A 20,202-nucleotide genomic window follows, 5' to 3' on the forward strand; every position below is an offset into this window, starting at 1 on the left:
ACTGCAAGCAAACCGTGAAGGCGACAGCGAATCGACCAACAATACTCGGTCCGCCGAACGTGGCTAGACATACCGGCACCGTGGGGCTGTTGAAGAGGCGCATTGTTGTCTTTAAAAAGCGAGTCATCGCAGCGGGCCGGAAAAATTTTGCAGGTTGGTGCTCCTGCAGGCCGATCTTAACAGCTCCTCCATGGCCCGGAAAATCTCGACTGGCCAGTGCTGCTAACCACTGGACATGAACAGAATGGCTCGTGGCAAGGGGGGATGCCTAGGCTTGCAGCAACCAGCTGTGAAATGATGACACCACCCCCAAACATCCAACTAGGACAGGCAACTGAAAAGCACACCCCACAACACGGCTCTGCGCCGAGATGTCGTATCTTGGATCTCACTTTAGACCCCCTAGGCTTCAAAGGAAACAAAAGTGCTGAAACAACAAATCCTGCATTTCGCTACGCCAATTTTTGAAGGAATTTCGTGCTGACAAATTCAGCAATCATGGATGGAGACCTGCTAAACGAGAGGGGGTCTTCTTGGCTTAACAAAATTAACAATAACAACGCCAAGATTTAGGCGGGATCCCTAAACGCAGAATTCAAATTAGCCTGCTCAAACCATCCACATTGCTATGCAAATTTCCTTTCTTATATCAAACGGACAAGTTGTACTCTTGGAGAGTGAGGCTCCATCAGAGCAAGTGGCCATTTTTGTGTGACATTTGACTGAGCCACGTCAGAGGAATGTGGTCGGTCTCGAAGAAGAACCTCGCTCCGTACAATTAACACGACAACTTCTAGGCTGCACAAACTAAACAAGAACATTCCTTCTCTGAAGCACTGAAGGCTTCTTCTCTTGGTTAGTTTACGGCTGGCATAGAGGATAGGATGTTCCTCATTATCGTCGCCGACCTGACGAAGTACCACGCCCATAACCCTGTCGCTTGCGTCGCACTGAACTATGAATTCCTTTGGGTAGTCTGGCGTGCGAAGCACAGGAAGAGAAACCAATAGCGTTTTCAAACCTTCGAAAACGTTCTCGTTGTCCTTTTACCAGTGCACGCTACTCAGTGCTCCCTTTCGGAGGGCGTCTGGTAAAGGACTTGCTATTTGCGAGTAATTCGGGATGTACCGTTGATAGTAACCCACAAGTCCCCAAAAATGAGAGAATGTCGGTTTTCGTGCGCGGCTGTGAAAAATCTCCAGTCGTAGCTATCTTCAGCTCGGCCGGCCGTCTCGTGCCCTGGCCGACCACATGGCCCAGATAAGTAACCTGCGAACAGCCAAATCTACACTTTTCCGCCTTCATCCTTAAGCGTGCTTCCCTCAATCGTGAGAAGACCTGTTTGAGGTGCGATACGTGCTGTTTGCAGCTGTCCGAAAAAACTGCTACATCATCAAGATATAGCAATGGCGAACTCCTGCAAGTCGTTTAGGACACTATCCATTAGAGAAGCTAAACGGCGCGTTCTTCAGCCCGAAGCTGAGGGCGAGAGGGCGAAATGTGCCTACAGGTGAGATAAATGCGGCATAGTGGCTGGCACTTTCTGAAAGGAGAACTTGGCAGTATCCCCGCACGAGATCTATAGTTGAAATGTATTTAGCAGCGCTAACTCTTTTTCACTGTGTTTATTTTGACGAAGGCTGCCCCACCATCCGAAATGTTACCCGCCGTGGTTGCTTAGTGGCTATAGTGTTGGGCTGCTAAGCACGAGGTCGCGGGATCGAATCCCGGCGATGGCGGCCGCCTTTCGGTGGCGGAAAAATGTGAAAACACCCGTGTACTTCGATTTATGTGCACTTTAAAGAACCCCAGGGGGTCCAAATTTTTGGAGTCCCCCACTACGGCGTGCCTCATAATCGGATTGGGGTTTTGTCACGTAATACCCCATAATTATTCCTAAATATTAATGAAGCAGATAATTATTACGTGCATCCTCTTCTTCAATTATATATATTAGAGCGCCTGCGGAGACTGCCTGCGTTGACAGTGATGTTGGCTTTCTAACGGCACAGTAATAGAACAGCTCATCTTGCAACTCTTCCAATAAATGATTTTTCAACACAGTTAAACAAACGTCGCATACATGGCACTTTACAACTTTAAGTGTAATCCAGGGTTAGACAAAACATCGACAGGTGAGGGCTGTTGATTATTCTTTAAAATTTTCAGTGTGTAATCAAAATTTTCGATGGTGCCAGGCGAAGGGCCCTTTAAGGTACATAATGTAAAGACACCAGCACGCTTTTTGTTTCTGGTAAGATGGGCCGCAGTAGCCCCATTTGAAACCACAACCTTATATAAATCTAGAGACCAGCATAACCAATGAGGCAACGAGGTTGGTTTCGTGGTCGTGTAAATCGATCTATTCTGTCTCATTAAGCCTTCACCAACGCTTAGCAGACAGACAAGAACGGTCTATGTAGCGCTGCATGTGCATAAGGAAATACAATATTTCGACGTTATTTGCTTTGAGCTTCAGAAACGAGAGGAACGTTGTTCAAACTAAGGCTCCTTACTTAAAATCCTTCAATGAAGAGGGCCGTTGAACGTTAACTTTCAAATGAATTTCTTTCTTCACTTGCGCCGCTTATTGAGCTCTAGAGAAAGCATTATCTGTGGCAAAGAATATAACACGACAAGCTGACTTCCCACAATTCCACAAAATTATAGATTTGTAAACTGAGGCCAACAGAAATTGGGGATGTCAAGCTTGTGTCTGCACAATTTGAAGCCCGCTGCCGTCGTCTCCATTTCATATGCTTTTATTATTTGTTTGTTTCTTAATTAGCTTTTCCAGATTCAGGAAACTGCGGCCACAAAAGGACGTTCTCGCTTCAAGAAACCTGGGGATGCCGACGACAATACGATCGGGCGAAGCATATCCAAGAGGCAGGGGATGAGAGGAAGGGCACACGGCCTTTCGAGATTGCGTCTTCTGGAAGCAATACCAAATCACTTGAATGCCCCGACAAATTGCAACGAAAGTGTTTATTCACAGTCGAGCAGTCGCACGCTCGTCGTATGCGTAGCGCTTATCAGTGATTCTTGGTTCGCGCTCGGTTGTGAAAGCCAATAACGTGGTCTTGCCTTTTTTATTGATATATTTTGTTTTTGTCCGCTACACAGTGCGCGTCATCGCGCGAATTTTGAATCTTGAAGGTCCGTACGCCGCGTCGTGCGGTAACGGTGAACTAAAGCGGTGTACGGAATTCCTGGGTATGATAATACGTCTAGTCACATGCAGCACTGGCCAAGTGCGAGACTTCCTAGATACCAACAATCTGACGAACAGATCAGATCTGAACGAACAGATCTGATGACGAACAGATCGTTGACGAACAGATCGTTGACGAACAGATCATGTCTGTTTCTCTGCAGCGCGCTGTCTACATAACACCCTCGCAGTTTGTACACCCGTGAGCAAACGCATACGGACCACAGGATCACCGAAAAAATTGAATTTCTTGGTCATTAATATCCATAAACTCAAATTTACGAGTGTACTGGAAATTTTGCAATGCCGAGTTCGAACTGCAGTCTTTAATATCAAATTGCATTCCCAGGCAGAGGAGAAACTCAGCTTTATCGCGCAATCCCTGGTCCTTATACTTTTGCTCACGGGTGTACATGGCATTCGCCCAAGTTTGTGTTTACATCGGGTAGCTGCACCGCCCACTTTAACTACGCGCACCATGTGGGACTGGTATAGGCTCAGAGATGGCCCCACCTTCGTTCGCGCGCAATCTTCTGCCATGTATCGCCCACTTCCGCGCCACATTTATTCGGCCTCCTTCCCTGCACTCTAGCCTGCGGACGTGTGCGTTGCGCAACGCCTGCGGCGCACATTTGCACAGTATTCATAATTTCTTGGCCCGCTACCGTGGGAAATTTGCTATGATGATGTGCTGCTGAGCACGATGTCGCCGTATCGGTTCCCAGCAGTAGCGGCCGCATTTCGATGGCGGCGGAATCTAAAAACGGTGGTGTACTGCCTTTTTAGTGCACCTTGAAGAGCCCCTGGTAGTCAAAATGAATGCACGAGTACCCAACTGCAGCGTTCCCACCAACTCACTGGGCAGTATCAAGACCGTAATCTCCGTAACCTTCTCTTTTTTTTTCCCTAATTTCCGGGCACCGCATTCACCAAGCTTTTCGTTCGCAAATGGTTTTTGACATTGGCCTGCCGCCTTCTCTAATAATCTAATGAGAATAACATCAAAACTGATAAAATTTCTCTGCTGATCAATTTTACCGTAAGAGGACTTTCTCAATACACTGACCATTTTGCGATTCTGACCGTCATATGGCAATGCACCTAAAGCTGAAAGCCCCTTCATGCAACATTTTGCTTTATTACAAAGGATGGCTGGCACTGAGTGGAGCCTTCCTCATTTCATGACCTCATTAAAAGCGGCATCTAGCAAACTTGTGACCAGTTTTTACTATAGCGTCGACGGGCACTTTAGTGAATTTATGAGCTTCTGTCGCAAGAACAATCCTGAGCACAATTCCTTGGCCAAAAGCAGTCACAAGTAAACTAAGTGTGGAGGTATTGACATAATGAAATTACTTAAAATCTGATATAACAAAAAATATCGGAAAACGCGTAATTGAAAACGGCATGAACACCGAATATTTCAGTTTGAGGGAATATGTGGAAAAGGAAGGTTGGGGGAGCATAGTAAATGAAATATCGTTTTCAACTGTGTGTTCAGTAAAATGGGCAGCTTATTAATGGCAGGCATGTGCAGTCGCAATAATAAAACAAACGAACTACGCGTGAGCAAAATCCACGTACAGTCATCGCTTTAATATATAATGTGTATATCTTTGCGCGAAAATGGCACCATTACCTTTTATTTCGCGGTGGAATCTGAGCGAGCGCTGCGAGAAATCTTTTCCTGTACTAACGTCCACGTAAATGAAAAGTCACGAAAAAAATTGTGCGGAGACCATCGACGATGATAGTGAATGTACGTGAATAGTCGAACACTTCTGGAACGCTATTTGCTTTATTGAACGAATGATGCGTTTGAAGGCGTGTATTGGTTGCAGCGAGGAAAATATTTAGGCAGCATTTATTGCTCTACTTTTTAATTGCAGTAAGAACAGAGCCCTTTACCAGCGCTTCTTTCCCGGTAGTATAGAAGGGCAGCAGGCGCGTCTAGGAGAGCTTTCTTTGTCGGCGTTGGGTGGCGTATGGTTGCGTGAGGGCGCGTGCCCCGTTTGCTCGAGCCTTCACATCGGTGGGGAAAAGTAAAACCACCTCAAACATCCAAACACCAACCGCGAAAACGGGCGAAAAAGCCAAAGATAGCTATTCGATAAAAATGACAAAAAAAAAGAGGGAGGTGGTTAGCACGTGAGGTCGTCATATGGCTTCATTGTTACATTGCTCAAGGTGCTATCTACAAAAGCAACCGGAACAGTGTTTATTACAGAACCACTCGCGATTCCAACCCTCTGTCACACTGTTCATTGTGACGAAGGGCTCACTGCATGCCCTTCAACTCGAGTTGATGAATGAAAATTGTACCATTTCATACCCGGTTTTTATCACTGGTATAGACGATTGACGACAGAGCACAGAAAGACGAACCAACTAGAGGGCGGACGCGTGTATTTCCGATAAGTCCAGGTCACCGCACTGAGATCACAACATGCTAAGCACGGATACTACGTCGTCAACGAAGCATCATACACAGCTTTTATGCGGCCTGTACCGTCAATGACGCGGCCACGTAGAAATGGCGGTCCCTGGTGGATTCCTAATTAACTCGCTCAATTTGACTTACTTGCTCGCAGTAGTCGAAAAGAAGCATGCAAGAAGCAAGCAATCTAGCACTGAGCAATAGTCATCTAATGCACATTACCGAATAGGAACGGCTTGCCGCGGGGAACGATGAGAACAAAACTAACAGTAAATACAGCTGTTCCGCCCTCCTACAAAAACGCCGGCGCATGTCTTGACAAGCTGAAAACGCCGCAGCTAAATCCCTCAATTTGAGCGTCCATCGATAGCAACTATTAAGGCTCGTTGGTCCTGAAAGTGAAGCTGGTATTGCACTGCAAAGTGCGACTGCCCTTTTCTTGCAGGCTGAATACAGCACTAACGCCCCATCGCAAGACCTCTTCCAGTTATAAATGAACCTGGGAGAATGTACCTTGTACTTAAACCGCGAAACGTTAAAGTCTCGACCGTGTCGTCCATCCTGTCTTAATTCTCAAGCACCACCGGTCACGTCAGCTTTAGACTTCGCCATTATTTCTTTAGAAAATATACGTAAACCAGCATTTCTTAACCTATGGTCAATTTTATACTATGCTATATTGGGTGTTTCACGTAACTTGAGCCGAACTTGAAAAATATGCAAATGTGACGAAGTGGGACCGCACCAATGTAATGTCCTTTGCCATCGCTTGTAGGTGCTCAGATTTTTTTTGTATTCTGCCTAATTATGTAATCAGTCTAAATTCATAAACTTCTCAATTATTATAATTAGATTAAAAGTGACAATGAGAAAATTGTAGAGCAACATGAAAAACTCTTGATACAGGTGTCTGTTGCTCAATACGTGCTACATTAAAGTGTTTTTCCGGGCATGAAAGAAGCCTACAAATACACGCAACAAATGTACAACTGGCCCCTCGAGGCACTTTGGATGTATTCGCGGGCTTCTTTCACGATAAGTGAAACACGTTCGTGTTAAGTGAAACACACTGTATAACTTAAGGCTGAGGTATTATTTACCTGGGTTTGTGTGTGATTTGATTTGATTTTTATTAAAATGTTGATGCACAGGAGCTTTTATTGGCTATTTCAGGCAGAGGGACGAGCTATGTGTTAAGCTGACCTTCACCGACGACTACATAACCTATCTCCGGGGAGTACTCCTAGGCAAACTGTTCTACAGTGATATATTCTACCAAGCCCAGCATCGAGACGTTCTGGGCATCTTTTTCCCGTGAGTAACAAACTGCACAGGTGCAAGAAATATGTATAACTTTCCTGCTTTGCCCTTTTTTTTTATTCTGCGGATGGAGTACGATAAAAGTAGAATTTCTATAAATTACATACAAGAACGCATACTGGAACTAAGTTGAGACAAAAGCGCCTCAACTGAGTCCCACACACTAAGCAAAGGAGCCGGGCGATGGTTTACCCTACATTTTCTTAGAGGCTTACACTGAATTAACGCCCACAAAATGTGAATTTATCGTCGTACCTCGGCGTAGATCAAGTAATGAGTAAGTTCCATGTGCTCAACGTAAATACTATTGGTATCGCGTAGTGGGAAGGGAACCACACTTAGCGCGCAGTTTTCGCGCAAAAAATATCAGCATGGTGCAGTATCGAAGGTACTCAACCGAATAGCGTCCGTGTCACATGGGCACGGAAAATGGCATTAACTTCCTAATGCCTTAAAATTTAATGTCATTTTCATGGTGCCACACGGGCAAATCAAATGGCATTCACCTTAATGCCATTGGCCATCGAAAGCGTTCGCCAGAGCTCGTACTCTCGACGCCATAGTTTGCTCAGTGCGGTTTACTTAAATTATGAGAAACAACATCCTATGTAGTTGGAAACAAATTTTTCAGGCGTTTAAGCCACACAACACACAAAGAAGAGCATCAAGGTTTATATAATGCAAAAAGCAACACGAAAAAAAAAAAACAGAAGAGATGCCATTACGCCAGCGTAGGATTTATCGTGACGTCACACGAAGCAGCTACCCGTTTCGGTACCTTGTTTATCGGTTATTTGAAATTATTGATGAGTTTGTAAGCTAATCTAACCACACTACCGGTGACAGGACTCGCAATGTCATTTGAAAATGACAGTATCCTAATGTGGTTAAAGAAACGCCGGAGTTGCCCTTTAAGCATCAAGTGAACTCGTTACATAGAACTCGTTAGAAGAAAGAATAGCCAGTGAGCCACAGAGTGCGCAAAGAATAAACCTCTGTGCAACTTTAGTGTAATTTCCTAATGGATTAAACACAAAATTCATTAAATTCTTGAGTTTTTGTGGGCCAACCCACGATATGATGATGAGGTGCGCCATAGTGTTGGACTCCGGAATAATTTTGACCACCTGGGCATCTTCAATATGCACCTAATGCACGGCAGACGGCCGTTGTGCATTTGGCCCCCATTAAAATGCACCTAGTGTGATAGACAGCTCAAAGAGATTGGAAACCATGAAATAACGAATTGTCATCCACTGGAAAAATTTAAGAAACAGAAAATGTTGGAGCCTAATGTTAGTGCAGGTCTCCGCACATCTACTGGTGCCGGAACGGACAACTTGATCTAGGTGTGTAGAATAAGCACGATTTGTCAGCGACTTAGACCTTAGGCGCGATTGCGTTTATGTGCGGGCTGGTGCGTTCATTTGGCTACGGCCGCGCTACTGCGATAGTCGAAGGATGATGATGATGTTTGGTGTTTAATGGCGCAAGGGCCAGGGATAGTCGAAGGAGTTCCAGTGCATACAGTGCTCAGAATCGGAATGAATGCGAAAGGCCTACGATGGAAACTTCAAAGATACCGAAGTATCCTGTGCCATCTTTATTGTTCGAAACGTACCCACATCGAGTGCGATGTGACAGTATAAAACAGTCCTAAATCACTACTCCATGCAACGTAGGGTTGCAGTTCTTTCCTAAAGTCTTACGCTACACACAGGATATAAAACTGTTCGTAAAGTCCATTAAAGCACACTGAAAAACCACATATATGTATACCCTACCCATCATAATGATCTACTGTATGACTACATTAAACAGCTACAAGAGTAGTGCGTATAAATGGTAAACTAAATTGAAGGTATAAAAGCCATTTCTCCATTTGCAAAATTACACATTACCTTAAAACATGCACGTTCACATGCCTCAGGCAACGCGGTGCCTTAAATATTGGGAAGAATTTCGCTAAATTTATTCGTCCAGGAACGCCCGCGCGGTGCCTTTGCGAGCAATAAAATCAACTATTTTAAAACCTCTAGAGGGGAACAGCGCGGAAAGACAAAGGAGAACAAAGGAAGCCCATACCAGCGCTGGTGTGCGTTCCCCTTCTTGCCCTTCGTGTTTTCGCGCTGTTCCCCTGCAGAGTACGCACCGACTAGTCCAAGCCGCCACGGTGCAGAATTTTAAAACGTGGGAACAGCGTAGAAACGTCATACAGAGATGGCATTGTAACGATTTTTGGTAAAAGTTGCAGGAAAGGCGCATCATGCAGCCATAGCAGCATAGAGTTGAGTCGTGTGTGCTCACACGTCTTAGAAAACGGAATCAGGTTTGCAGAATATCAGCGTCGACGGGGCATCAGCGCAACACCTAGCGCTTCAAGATAAGCACCCTCGTCAGTGCGGCTGAAACTGGAGCCTCCCAGTTAAGTTCGCCTCTCGTAGAAAGCTGGCACGAGAACAGACACGGGAAATACAGCGGCACGGGGCAAACATTCCAAGTGCCGAAAGATGATGTTGACCGCTTCGCTCCAGAAGGCAATACCCAAGAATGCACGCGAGTACTGTTCACTCCATAGGCTGCTGCCTTTCTGTCCGCGGCGATCCCGACCCTTCTCGGGCACTTGTCACAGAAAAGGTCCGGGCGATAGCGTTGAGGCATCTCGTGGTAGCAGGTCTGTGCGGCACTGCGGCTCTGACGTTAATGTAAGCTCTGCTCACAATACGGCGTACTTCCTCCAGTCGCTCCCGGCGAAGCTTCAGCGAGAATTCCTTGCTTGAGAGTGCTGAATCTTCAGATCCACCCGGTTTTTTCACGTTGTCACTGTTGACACAAGAAAGCATAAATGCAATTTCAGCAGTGCTACTGCAACCACTCGTTGTAGACTTGCAATATAAGCTCTAAAAATAATCCCGGTGTATACCATTGATTTGCAGTGGTTGAATAAGGAATTTGTCAGTCTGGAGCGCACGTTTCGGCAAGAAACAATCTCTTTGTCATGCCTTGTCGTCGTGTGAGTATTAGTACCACGAGTAATGGCAAAGGAAAAAAAAAGTACTTAACGGTCACTGGATTTCTAAGCATTGTTAAAAATTTATAACCAACTAATGGCTGAGCTTCTAACGGAGAAGGTGCTGTCAGGTCTAGCAGACTTTCGATGTCTATCCTATTTATGTCGCCATAACGAATTCTCTAACGTCAAACTTGAATAGTTTTTATTTACGCTCTAGAGTAGCCTGTAAGTAACACTAATACCAACGTTTCAACGAAGTTGCTATCAAGAGGCGTTGGCGACATTTTCACACGACAACTGCACACGACACGACACGTTGGCGACATTTGCACCTCATGTAAGTAAGAGAATGCGTGCGAAAGGCTCGTGTATTATCTTTTAAGAAACAATTGGAATCTTGGACATCCGCATTAAGACGGAGAAAGTGTGGTGTGCTTGCCTGCTGCTCTACGCAGCCGAAACAGTACAAGTAGATAAGTGCGGTTGCTTCGTGCTATTCTGCAGAGTTTGAAACCCCGAGTAATATAGTCGAAAGTGTTAATAAACAGTGGAGCACCATGTATTTAATCTTGTGGTCACAGGAATATGTTATACAGACTATCCACGATGTTGTTGCATAGTAATCGACGATACTACATTGTCTACAGACAGCAAGACAAATAAAATATCTGAACACATTATCTTGCCTGCTTCCGCGGATACTTGAAGCGGTCGTGTTTTGGTCACTGTCGGCGTCAGAGGACAAACTGCTGTCTGTGGATCCTGTATCTTTGATGATTTGCCAACTGGAAGAAAATAAGGGGGAGAGAAATCGCTCAAGCTCTGGAAGCAAAAATGTTACGAAAGAAAATTGGCATTTATCAGTACTCTTAAGCGCTGGCGGTGATGGTGAGCCTGCAAAAGATACACACGACTAAGGAAAGCTCATGCCCAGCTTTACTCGCAAGCTACTGCCAGCACGCGCATGGCGAAATAAAATTTGGGAAAGGGAGTAGCGGAACGACCACCCGAGTAAAAAGAAATGAAACTCTGGCGCTTCATGTGCCAAACCCACGATCTGATTATGAGGCACGTCGATCGTAGTGCAGAACTCCGGATTAATTTTGACCTCTCGGGGTTTTATAATGTGCAGTCAATGCACGGTGCAGGAGCGTTTTTTTTTTTGTTTTTTTTTCATTTGGCCCCATTGAAATGCGGCGAAGACGCGGGGATTCAATCCCGCGTCTTCGGCCATAGCAGCGCAACGCCAAAGCCACCACGCCACCACGGCGAGTGACAACTGTAGAAGTCGGAATGCAAGTACTCTGAGCTTCCACCTAACATTTACTGCGCATCTACCATTCACTAAAGTTAAAACATCGCTTCCTTGTAATAAAATATTTATACAGACAAGAAAGAAAAAAAATTTGGAGGACGCTTAAGCTTCGCCTTCAAGAGTGAAACGCGACAGCGTTCCCGTCGACCGGCCAAGGGGTGCAAGACAATGCGCTACTGCGCAGCGATCACTTACGATGCGCCCCGCATTGGACTTTGCACCCACCAATTACGCGGTGAGCGTCGAGCAACGCAGCCTTCGGCGCGGCAACGAAACGTGCGCCTGAGCAAGCGGAACGAACCAAAGAACTCGGTGTCTCGGAGGGGGAAACGATCTACGCCAGCCAAACATCGTGATCGGCACGGGCAGAGAGATATATAAATAGTGATCAAAAGAGAGGAAGGACGCTTGATTCTGCAACCCTTGAGAGAGCACGGCGAAGCGTCGTCAGGGGAGAGTGAGTCGGGGCCGCGACGCGCCTCGCACCGGTCCCCGCACAGCCCCAATGCGCGCGTGGCGCGCCACCTGTCGGGGCAGCGCCGTACACTGAGAGGAGGGGGCCTCTGTGTTTGCTGCAAGATGGCTCTGCGTGTGCGGAAAGCGCAGAAGAAATGTAGCGGAAACGTACTTCGCTACTCGTGTAACTGCAACTTCTGTAAGTTACATGCTCATAATTACCGATATACACCGCAGTATAACTTTCTACGGCAGGTTTCTAAGACACCACATTCACTAGAGGCGCTTTTGTACCGCTTTGAAGCATCGAACTCGTGGCCTCACACTCCGGAGACCCTGGTTCGATTCCCACGCAGCCCATGTTGCAAGTTGTTTTTATTTATGAATTGCCTGCCGGGATTTTTCGCTCACGGCCAACGCCGCGGACCCCGACGACACCGGCTTTTCTGCGACACGCGCTCCTTAACGCTGTCGCGTTAAAACGGGAAAGGAAGCGGAGTGAGAGAATGTCTTGTTCTGAAAGCTGGACGCTGGATTGGCCGTGACGGCTCATCTTTCCTTTCCATTATGCCACCGCTGCAACTAACTGCTTGTTTGCGTTATCGTGTCATCATCAAGCAGCCTCATTCTCTTTAGGAGGCTAACAAAAACGCAACAATGGCCACTGGTCATCTGGATGCACTATGCAGCGTTGTCGCGAAGCTTTGGTGTTTTGTCATTTGTGGCGGCGTTTGTCCGACACGCTTAGTTAGTGGTGCTGTCTGTGCAGTCAGTTTGGAGGCCACAGTGCTGTAGCTTGTTCCGTATATGATGCAGTGGAACAAGACGACATTTTACCGGGTGGTCCTTTGTGAAATGGTACACGCGAGCGCGTGGCCTGTGCTCTGCGGAGGTAGTGTTCCTGTATGTGCTCCCGCAGGGAGCATATACAGTGTTCATAGTGTTCCTGTATATGCTCCCGCAGGGAGCATATACAGGAACACTATGCGGAGGCTGCTTGGGGCGCCAACAACAGGCAGCAAGGGGAAGCACGTCCGCTTGTAGCGCCATCTACTGGCGGCCAGATTAAGCAGACACGGCTGATAGCCATGCGGCCGTGGACTGCCTCCCACGCCAGGTGGATGCGCAACAGGCGGGGCCTGCAACGCAGCGGCTGCTGCTAGCAAACCAACACTCGGTACGCTAGCACATTGGAAACGTGAAAGGACCAACATATGCCCGCTAGTTAAGGCACTCCTAGCATATCTTTATGCGTAAGCATTCTTCGGCGAGTACCGCAGCAAAATCTGTCCGCCAGGCGAGAAGTTTAATGCCTTGTATCTGCACAAGAATGCGTAATGTGCGAAGTTACTTCATTTAAACATTATAATAGTGGTAATGTAAATGATTGGTAGCTTTATCAGCGATGGGATCAATTGAAAAAAGATTGATTTGAGAGAATAACCACACATGCACATGGGGTCCACAGAAAATCCATGGGGAAGACTATAGTAGGGGTGGGCCAACCTGAAATTTGGGTCTAGGCCAACATAAATTTGAGAGTGAGCCAATTTAAATTTAGGGGTGGACCAACTTGAACTTTGGAGGTGGGCCAACTTGAAATTTGAGGGGGGGCCAACTTGAAATTCGCGGGTGGGCCAACTTGAAATTTTGGAGGTACATCAACTTGAAATTTGGAGAAATTTGGTATTGGGTCAAGTTGAAATTTGGAGTTGGGCTAACTTAAATTTGGGGGTAGGCTTATGCATACTTTCACAACTCCAGTAGAGCTTGTGCGAACTTTTTTGCAGTACGAAGCCCTAGCAACCCCCTCCCCCCATAGGATGAATAAACGCCACCTGGTTCGGAGCGGTTTAAGAGAGAAGTGCACTCAACTGAATCGTAAGCTTAGGTAAATAAACGTAATTATTTTGGTATTTATTATTCAGGCTTAGTTATTCTTATGCTGACGACGTTTGCTTAATTACTCAATTAACCTTAGATAAAATTATGACGGCGACGTTTATATCTGTAATTAATAATTAGGATTACTTAATTAGGTCTAACTAATCTCAGGGTACTCTTAATTCTTGATTAGGCTCCGTTGATAAATCCGTTGAACCTCAGTAGCTTTTGATTAGTCTAATAATTTAACAAACATTGATTTTAATTAGTACTCCTAATTACCCTCTATTAATCGCCGTTACACTTACCTCATTTTATCGTAAGTAATTTTACTAGTCTATTAACCTTACAGTTTTGCCTCTCAGTACTCATTATATATAGTCAAATTCATGAATCTCATTAGTCATACGTAGTAATCAGGCAGTCTCATATACACCTCCATAGCTCATGTATATCTATGCACGCAGCGCATCGTGTCACGCTTTACAGACAGAAAAACTGGACGGCTGGACGGACAAAGTTCCGAGGGAAGAAGCGCTAGAATGCTTACGCATTAATAGAGGTACGCGAGGAGTACCTAATAACTATCGGGCATATATTTACACTTCCACGTTTTCAGTGCACTTGCGTATACAACGCGGTTTGCTAGCAGCACGCGTTGCGCCGCAGGCCCCGATCTTCGCCGAACGGTGATACGAGGAGGAGGAGGGGGGGGGGGGGGGGGGGGGGATTCCAGCTAATTCTAGCAGGCGCTTGCCTATTGGCCATGCCTGGTTATTCTGGATGCCAACAGATGACGCCACAAGCAGACGTGCGTCTGCTTGTGGCGTCTCCTGCTTGTGGCGTCTCCCTGACCAGGCGTCTCCTTGACGCCACTTGCTGGCGCTCTAAGCAGCCTCTGCAGAGCACAAGCCACGCGCTCGCGTGCTCCCTTTCGTAAAGCACCACCCTGTACACACCGCAAAAGAGTAGCAGTTGAGGAGGTGGTAGTGTGCGACGCTACGAGAGCATCCTAGTGTTGCAATAAATGGGCGATTTCTCCGCTTCTGAACTCAAGTCGCTAGAGTTCTTTTTTTCAAGCGCTCCCACACAAGATACCCCAGATCTATCGTTTCTTTGTTGATTCTAAAAAACGGCTCACAAAGCAAAAAAAAAAAAAAGAAAGGAGAGAGAAGCAGATTTCCTGTGCACCGTACTACGCATGTCTAGCATACCGTATTTTCTCGAATCTAAGCACCCCCCGATTCTAAGCACCCCCCTCTATTTTCGCGAAAAAGTTACGAAAAAAGTTTCCATGCGAATCTAAGCACCCCCCTATTTGTTAGGAAGAGTGCGTAGCCAAGGCCGCCAAACGTGCCTGCTCGCTCTGGAACATTGCTCGGCGGACCTGCGGGCACGCGGTTGATGCTTCTGTTGGACGCGTTTCGCGGCCATCTGACCCCGGAGGTAAATACAAAGCTTCGGAACATCAATAGCGACGCGGTTGTGATTCCGGGTGGCATGACGCCAGTGCTGCAATCCCTAGAGGCATTTCAGTCAACAAGCCCTTCAAAGCCAATCTCCGACAGGAGTATGAAGAGTGGGTGCGAAACCCTGACCGGAAGAAGACGCCGACAGGAAAGCTGCAGAAAGCGTCCCCATCAACCATCGCAAAGTGGATTTCGGACGCTTGGAATAAGGTCCAAGTGGACGTTGTGGTCAAATCATTTAAGTGCTAGATGACAAACAACTTCGACGGAACAGAACACGACCTGCTGTGGGAAAAGAGAGCAGCGGTTCAAGCGGTGCGACGAACTCGAGTGGCAGTGATAGTGAGTCCTACACGAGCGGTGGGTTCACTGTCTGCACCGATTTTTCATTTGAATGTTTGCAAAATAAAATGTTATTTCTCGCACCCATCTCGGCGTGATGTCGCAGCGAAAGAGAGAGAGGGGGGGGCATTCTCGATTTCTGGAATCTCACTGGAACCCTCACTTCGGGCATCGCGATCGTGAAAAAAAGGGGGTGCTTAGAATCGAGTAAATACGGTATTCATTGGTTGCCTAGTACTGCAATGTGCAAGTTGTTTGCCTGGTGTATGGTTTGCTGATGTTGATTTAGTTTGTTTCCATGAGCTTCATTTCCGCTTATTTATAAGTGGTCTTTATGTTAATGTTTCAATCATTTTAGTTCTATAATCTGTTCGAAACTCACTCGCTCTGCGCCCCTGTAAGGTATCGTTAATGGGGCCATGACATCAAATTTTTGAGCGTGAATTATGCATTGCGTGTTGCACTGTACGCGTCCCACATCAATACGACAAACTTTGAGCGCATTCGGCGTAGCAACAAATTTATATATGAATTTTTGATATTGCAGTTGAACCGCAATACAGCTGTCTGACAACACTAACTGGTGACGAAATCACCCGAAATCCCAGTTACGAATTCCTCGGAGTAACGAAAGCCGATCTTGACGGTCATGTTTTTCTGCACTGCAAGCACGTGGAAGAAATTGCAGGAACCGGCAATGTGGCATGATCCGTTAAGAGGAAGCTTTAGCTCGGGCCCAACTCCGACGCGGCCTATTCAAATACATCTAAAACGCAAAAACGTTTTTATGAGATAAACCCTGGACAGATTTTGATGAAATTTGTTGCATTTGAAAGAGAAAGTTAAATTCTAGTGACTGTTGGAAGCCGAATTTCGATTTAGGGCTTGAATTTTCTTAAAACGATTTTCAAATATTTGACCGTTCGGAAAAAATAGAAGCACGAAGTTTACAAATTCATAGCTCTGCATCAAGAACTGATATCGCGGTTCTCTAAACGGCATCCATTAGATCATTCAAAGCGGACAAATTCAATACGTCATTTTACATCTTACGTGAATTTGTTACGTTGGTTACAACGGCTTTGCAAAAGTTGTATTTTCCTATGATAAATTTTTTTTATATTCATGTGCAACATAAATTTTGTCCGCTTTAGATGTACTATTATATGCAATTCACAGAATTGTATTATCATTTTTAGTGGTTGAGTTACAGAGTTGTAAACTTGATAGTTTCATTTTTTGAAAATTTTCGATTTTTGCCAATTTGTAATAAAAAATTGACGACCTAACTCAATAATTCGAAACCAACAGTCACTAGATTTTAGGTTTGTCTTTTAAATGCAACAAACCTCGTCAAATTTGGTGCAGTGGTTGCCGAGAAAAACGAATTCTCCTTTTACATGTATTTAGATAGGAGCACCCGAGCTAAAGCTTCCTCTTAAGCAGTGTTTTGTTTTTGCGTGTGCATCTCGGTGGTCAGCCCTAGATAATTTCCGTAGGCGTTGTCTGGTTTGTGCTGTTTCTATCGCACGAATGAAACAATTGAGGGCGCTATTCGACGGCGACGCCTTCGCTGCATCGTTGCGTGTCGGAGCGCGCGGACCAAGACAGCCGACGTGCGTTGGGACTGACCAAGCAGTCAATACAGTGGCGACTCAATACTTTTTTTACCTCACGCAGTTCATGCCAAAATGGCCGTCGTAGTAGATGGCAAAGGTCTTGAAGCAGCGCGATTTCAAACTTAATTTAGAAGTAAACTCAGCGCCGAGAGCCAAGATTTTTTTGTGTGTGTATTACTTCATTTGCCTCTCTACTTTCAATTACAGTGATAAACTAAGATTATTTTGAGGATCGTGTCATAGTCCCGTTAAATTAAATAAAATAGAAGAAAAAAATATGTTGCAGCGGGACTTCCATCAGAAGTGGAAGCGGAGAGAAATGGGGAGGAGGCCAGTTGGGGATAGGGAGCATTTTTCTCGGGAGAATGGTCGGCTGGAAGATCCAGAATGTCGTGTCGACGCTGTGTCCAAGTATGATTCCCGTTGCAGTTGCATGCAGCGACACTATGCACACAGAATCAACAAACACGCTTCAGGGTCCGTTTGTGCGCACTCCCGACACAAGTGATATTTAGTATGCACGAGTCGGATTCTGCGCGCCCATTATTTAGACGCAAAAGTTAGGAGGCTGAAGGAGCGCCGCAGGAATCAGAAGTGTACAAGCATGCGCATGCCGCAGGCGCCGATCTGCAACGACTACACTACGACACACCTTTCATGAATGGCTGTGAGCTCGCTTATAAAAGGGTGTGTTGACGCTGGCGTAAGAACCGGCCTTTCGACTCCCTTGACGTCGTGACCGGGAAGAATTTCGAGGCCGGCGACACCTTGGCCACCCACGGAAGACGAAGGTTTTTCGGCTGCCGCGTTTCTGCAGAAAAATGAGCGTTGGGCTTCAAGGCGAAGAAGGGTACAGCCTATTCGTAGGTACGTTGGGTTAAACAGGATGCAACTGGAGACGTTCGAAGCAGTGCACCGCCAGTTATTGCATCTCACCTACATTAAAAAATAAATACGCTTTAAAAATTATAAATAAAAGAATATTAGGCAGAAACTACCGGTAATTGTCTAAGTCAGCCATGACTTACTCGCATAAACTGCTCCATATAGCCATGCCAACCCTGAATCACGTAACCTTATGGACACTTAGCAAGGTGGCTGACTGTGTTACCGTATTTCCTCTCGCGCTGTACACGCTCCTTGTGGGCTTATCAGCAGATACACGAAGTGGCAGCCTTGTTGTCAGCCGCAATGCCGAATGATCCTGTCGGGCATAGCGACGCGACGCCTGTGTCTATACGCGAATGCAGCGGCACAGACGCCGACGTAGGCAACTACTACAAAATTAAACCGGGCTGCGGGCGGAACATAGTGGTCGGCGCGGGCCGCAGCTAGCTTCGGCACGGTGTTCCCGGAAGCGCGCCCTCGAACTCGCGTAGCAGTGTTGGCCGAAACGTTTCCGTTAGCAGCTCGCACATCATGCGGCGGGCGCGAATCGCTGCGGGTGACACGGGTAGCAGCGATCGTTTTCTCAACGAGCGGCGGGGCACCCATTTGTGCCTTCGAGTGCAGGCCACGGGACTGCGACTTTGCTGAGCATCATAGCGCGCGACGACTACGGTGGTCCTACATCACGACGGCTGGAGGGCGTTTCTGCACCATGGTTTCACGGAGGGGCGGTGGCGACTCTTGCGCGGGACAGCCGTGAATTAACTGGAGAGGACCCGGTGAAGCGGGGCTTTTAAGCAGACCTTAGGGGTGTGTCTGGCGAGACGGATACGGGAACGCGCCCAGTGCGGATCGTGCAAAAAGAAAAGGAACTGCATTTACTCCAGCACGAGTCTCCTTTCATCAGCGACATATACAAGAGCCAGCTTTCTTAGCAGCGGTCAAAAATATGCCTATCAAGAAAAAGACCGCATCTTGAATCTGCCTCTTCACCAAGATAACTTCCTACGTTACATTGACCCAGAAATGAGACCGAAAATTCCACGACCACTTCCTCGACACTTAGAGACATTGTACCATCGTCTTCGACTGAACGTGGCATACACGAACAATTATCTGTACCGCATAGGACTTACCACTAACCCATACTGTGATAACTGTCGCAACTTAGAGACAATTGAGCACATATTACTAGAATGCCCCGCGTACCGCGACGAGAGACAATTTTTTGAGCACCAAATGGACATGATTTGCCACGAACCGTTAACGTTACCGAGCATCTTAGGTCCAATGACCGGCCCTTCAAAACTGCTACGGGTTTTGGATTTATTGTTCAATTACCTGACAGAAATTGGTCAAATCGGAAAGCTTTAAAAATTGCATCCTTCCTATACAAAAGCTTAATTTTACCCGCCATGTCACCTGTAAATATTAGTATCAGGTCCACTCGGACATTTCATATTTACTTTTATTCTTTTTTTTCTCCAACTCTTTTCTGGAATCTTTTAATCCCATTCCCCATCCCCATACAGAGTAGCATGCCAGCAGTTATATACGCGCCGGCAAAATTCTCTGTTTTTCCAATAAAGAGCCCTCTCTCTCTCTCTCTTTAGCAGCGGTCTGCGCTAGAGAAAAGGGCTCGCGAACATCGCTGAACCCACGAGAGAATGTATCTTGTGGTAATCACTGTACACGGGTTCGAACTTCGCATCAAGCCCGTTATCCCCGGTATCAGGTTAAAAGTTTATTTGTCTAAAAGTTAGGTTGTCTATTGCGGATTGGGTGCTATCGCTTTAATATATTTAAGTGTACATACCCTTTCGTCACACCTTGGTACACCCATGCTGAGAGATTGATGAAGAACGGGCACATACCAATATCACAAACGCTGTACCTAAGGTGTATGCTCTGTGGCACACATGCAGTAGCATACAGCATACCGTGGCACGTACACGGTGACCAGAGTTGTCTGCTCGGCCAACGAGCTGCGAGAACCTGCCTAGTTGCCCAAGCTAGTACACAACCTCGGTCACATGGGAATGTGCCGTTGTTTATTGTACGAGATCGTCCAACTATCCTATGCGGCCAAAGTAGCTGAAGAACATTATCAATTTAAAAACAACAAAGATTATTTAACACGCCTAAACACTAACACTTACAAGAGAAAAGAAAAACCAAAATAAACGAATGCGTGCCACTTCATGGAATGATCCGTACGCCAGGCACCATTTTGTCCTTTTAAGTC

The 20,202-nt window shown here is 46.2% G+C and overlaps 1 protein-coding gene across 1 annotated transcript in view; it reads right to left on the reverse strand.

The window, feature by feature from the left end:
- Positions 1 to 8,538: 8,538 nt before the first annotated feature.
- LOC126516941 (uncharacterized) overlaps positions 8,539 to 20,202 on the reverse strand; it is a 71,878-nt gene continuing 60,214 nt past the window's right edge. Inside the window, exons 19-20 of the mRNA XM_055063792.2 lie at positions 10,671 to 10,769; positions 8,539 to 9,794 (exon numbers count right to left, since the gene is read on the reverse strand). Coding sequence (XP_054919767.1) covers positions 9,539 to 9,794; positions 10,671 to 10,769 — 355 coding nt within the window. The 3' untranslated portion in view covers positions 8,539 to 9,538. The remainder of the gene's footprint in view (positions 9,795 to 10,670; positions 10,770 to 20,202) is intronic.

The sequence above is a fragment of the Dermacentor andersoni genome, chromosome 1 (genome assembly GCF_023375885.2).
Source record: "Dermacentor andersoni chromosome 1, qqDerAnde1_hic_scaffold, whole genome shotgun sequence".
NCBI classification, from domain to species: domain Eukaryota; kingdom Metazoa; phylum Arthropoda; class Arachnida; order Ixodida; family Ixodidae; genus Dermacentor; species Dermacentor andersoni.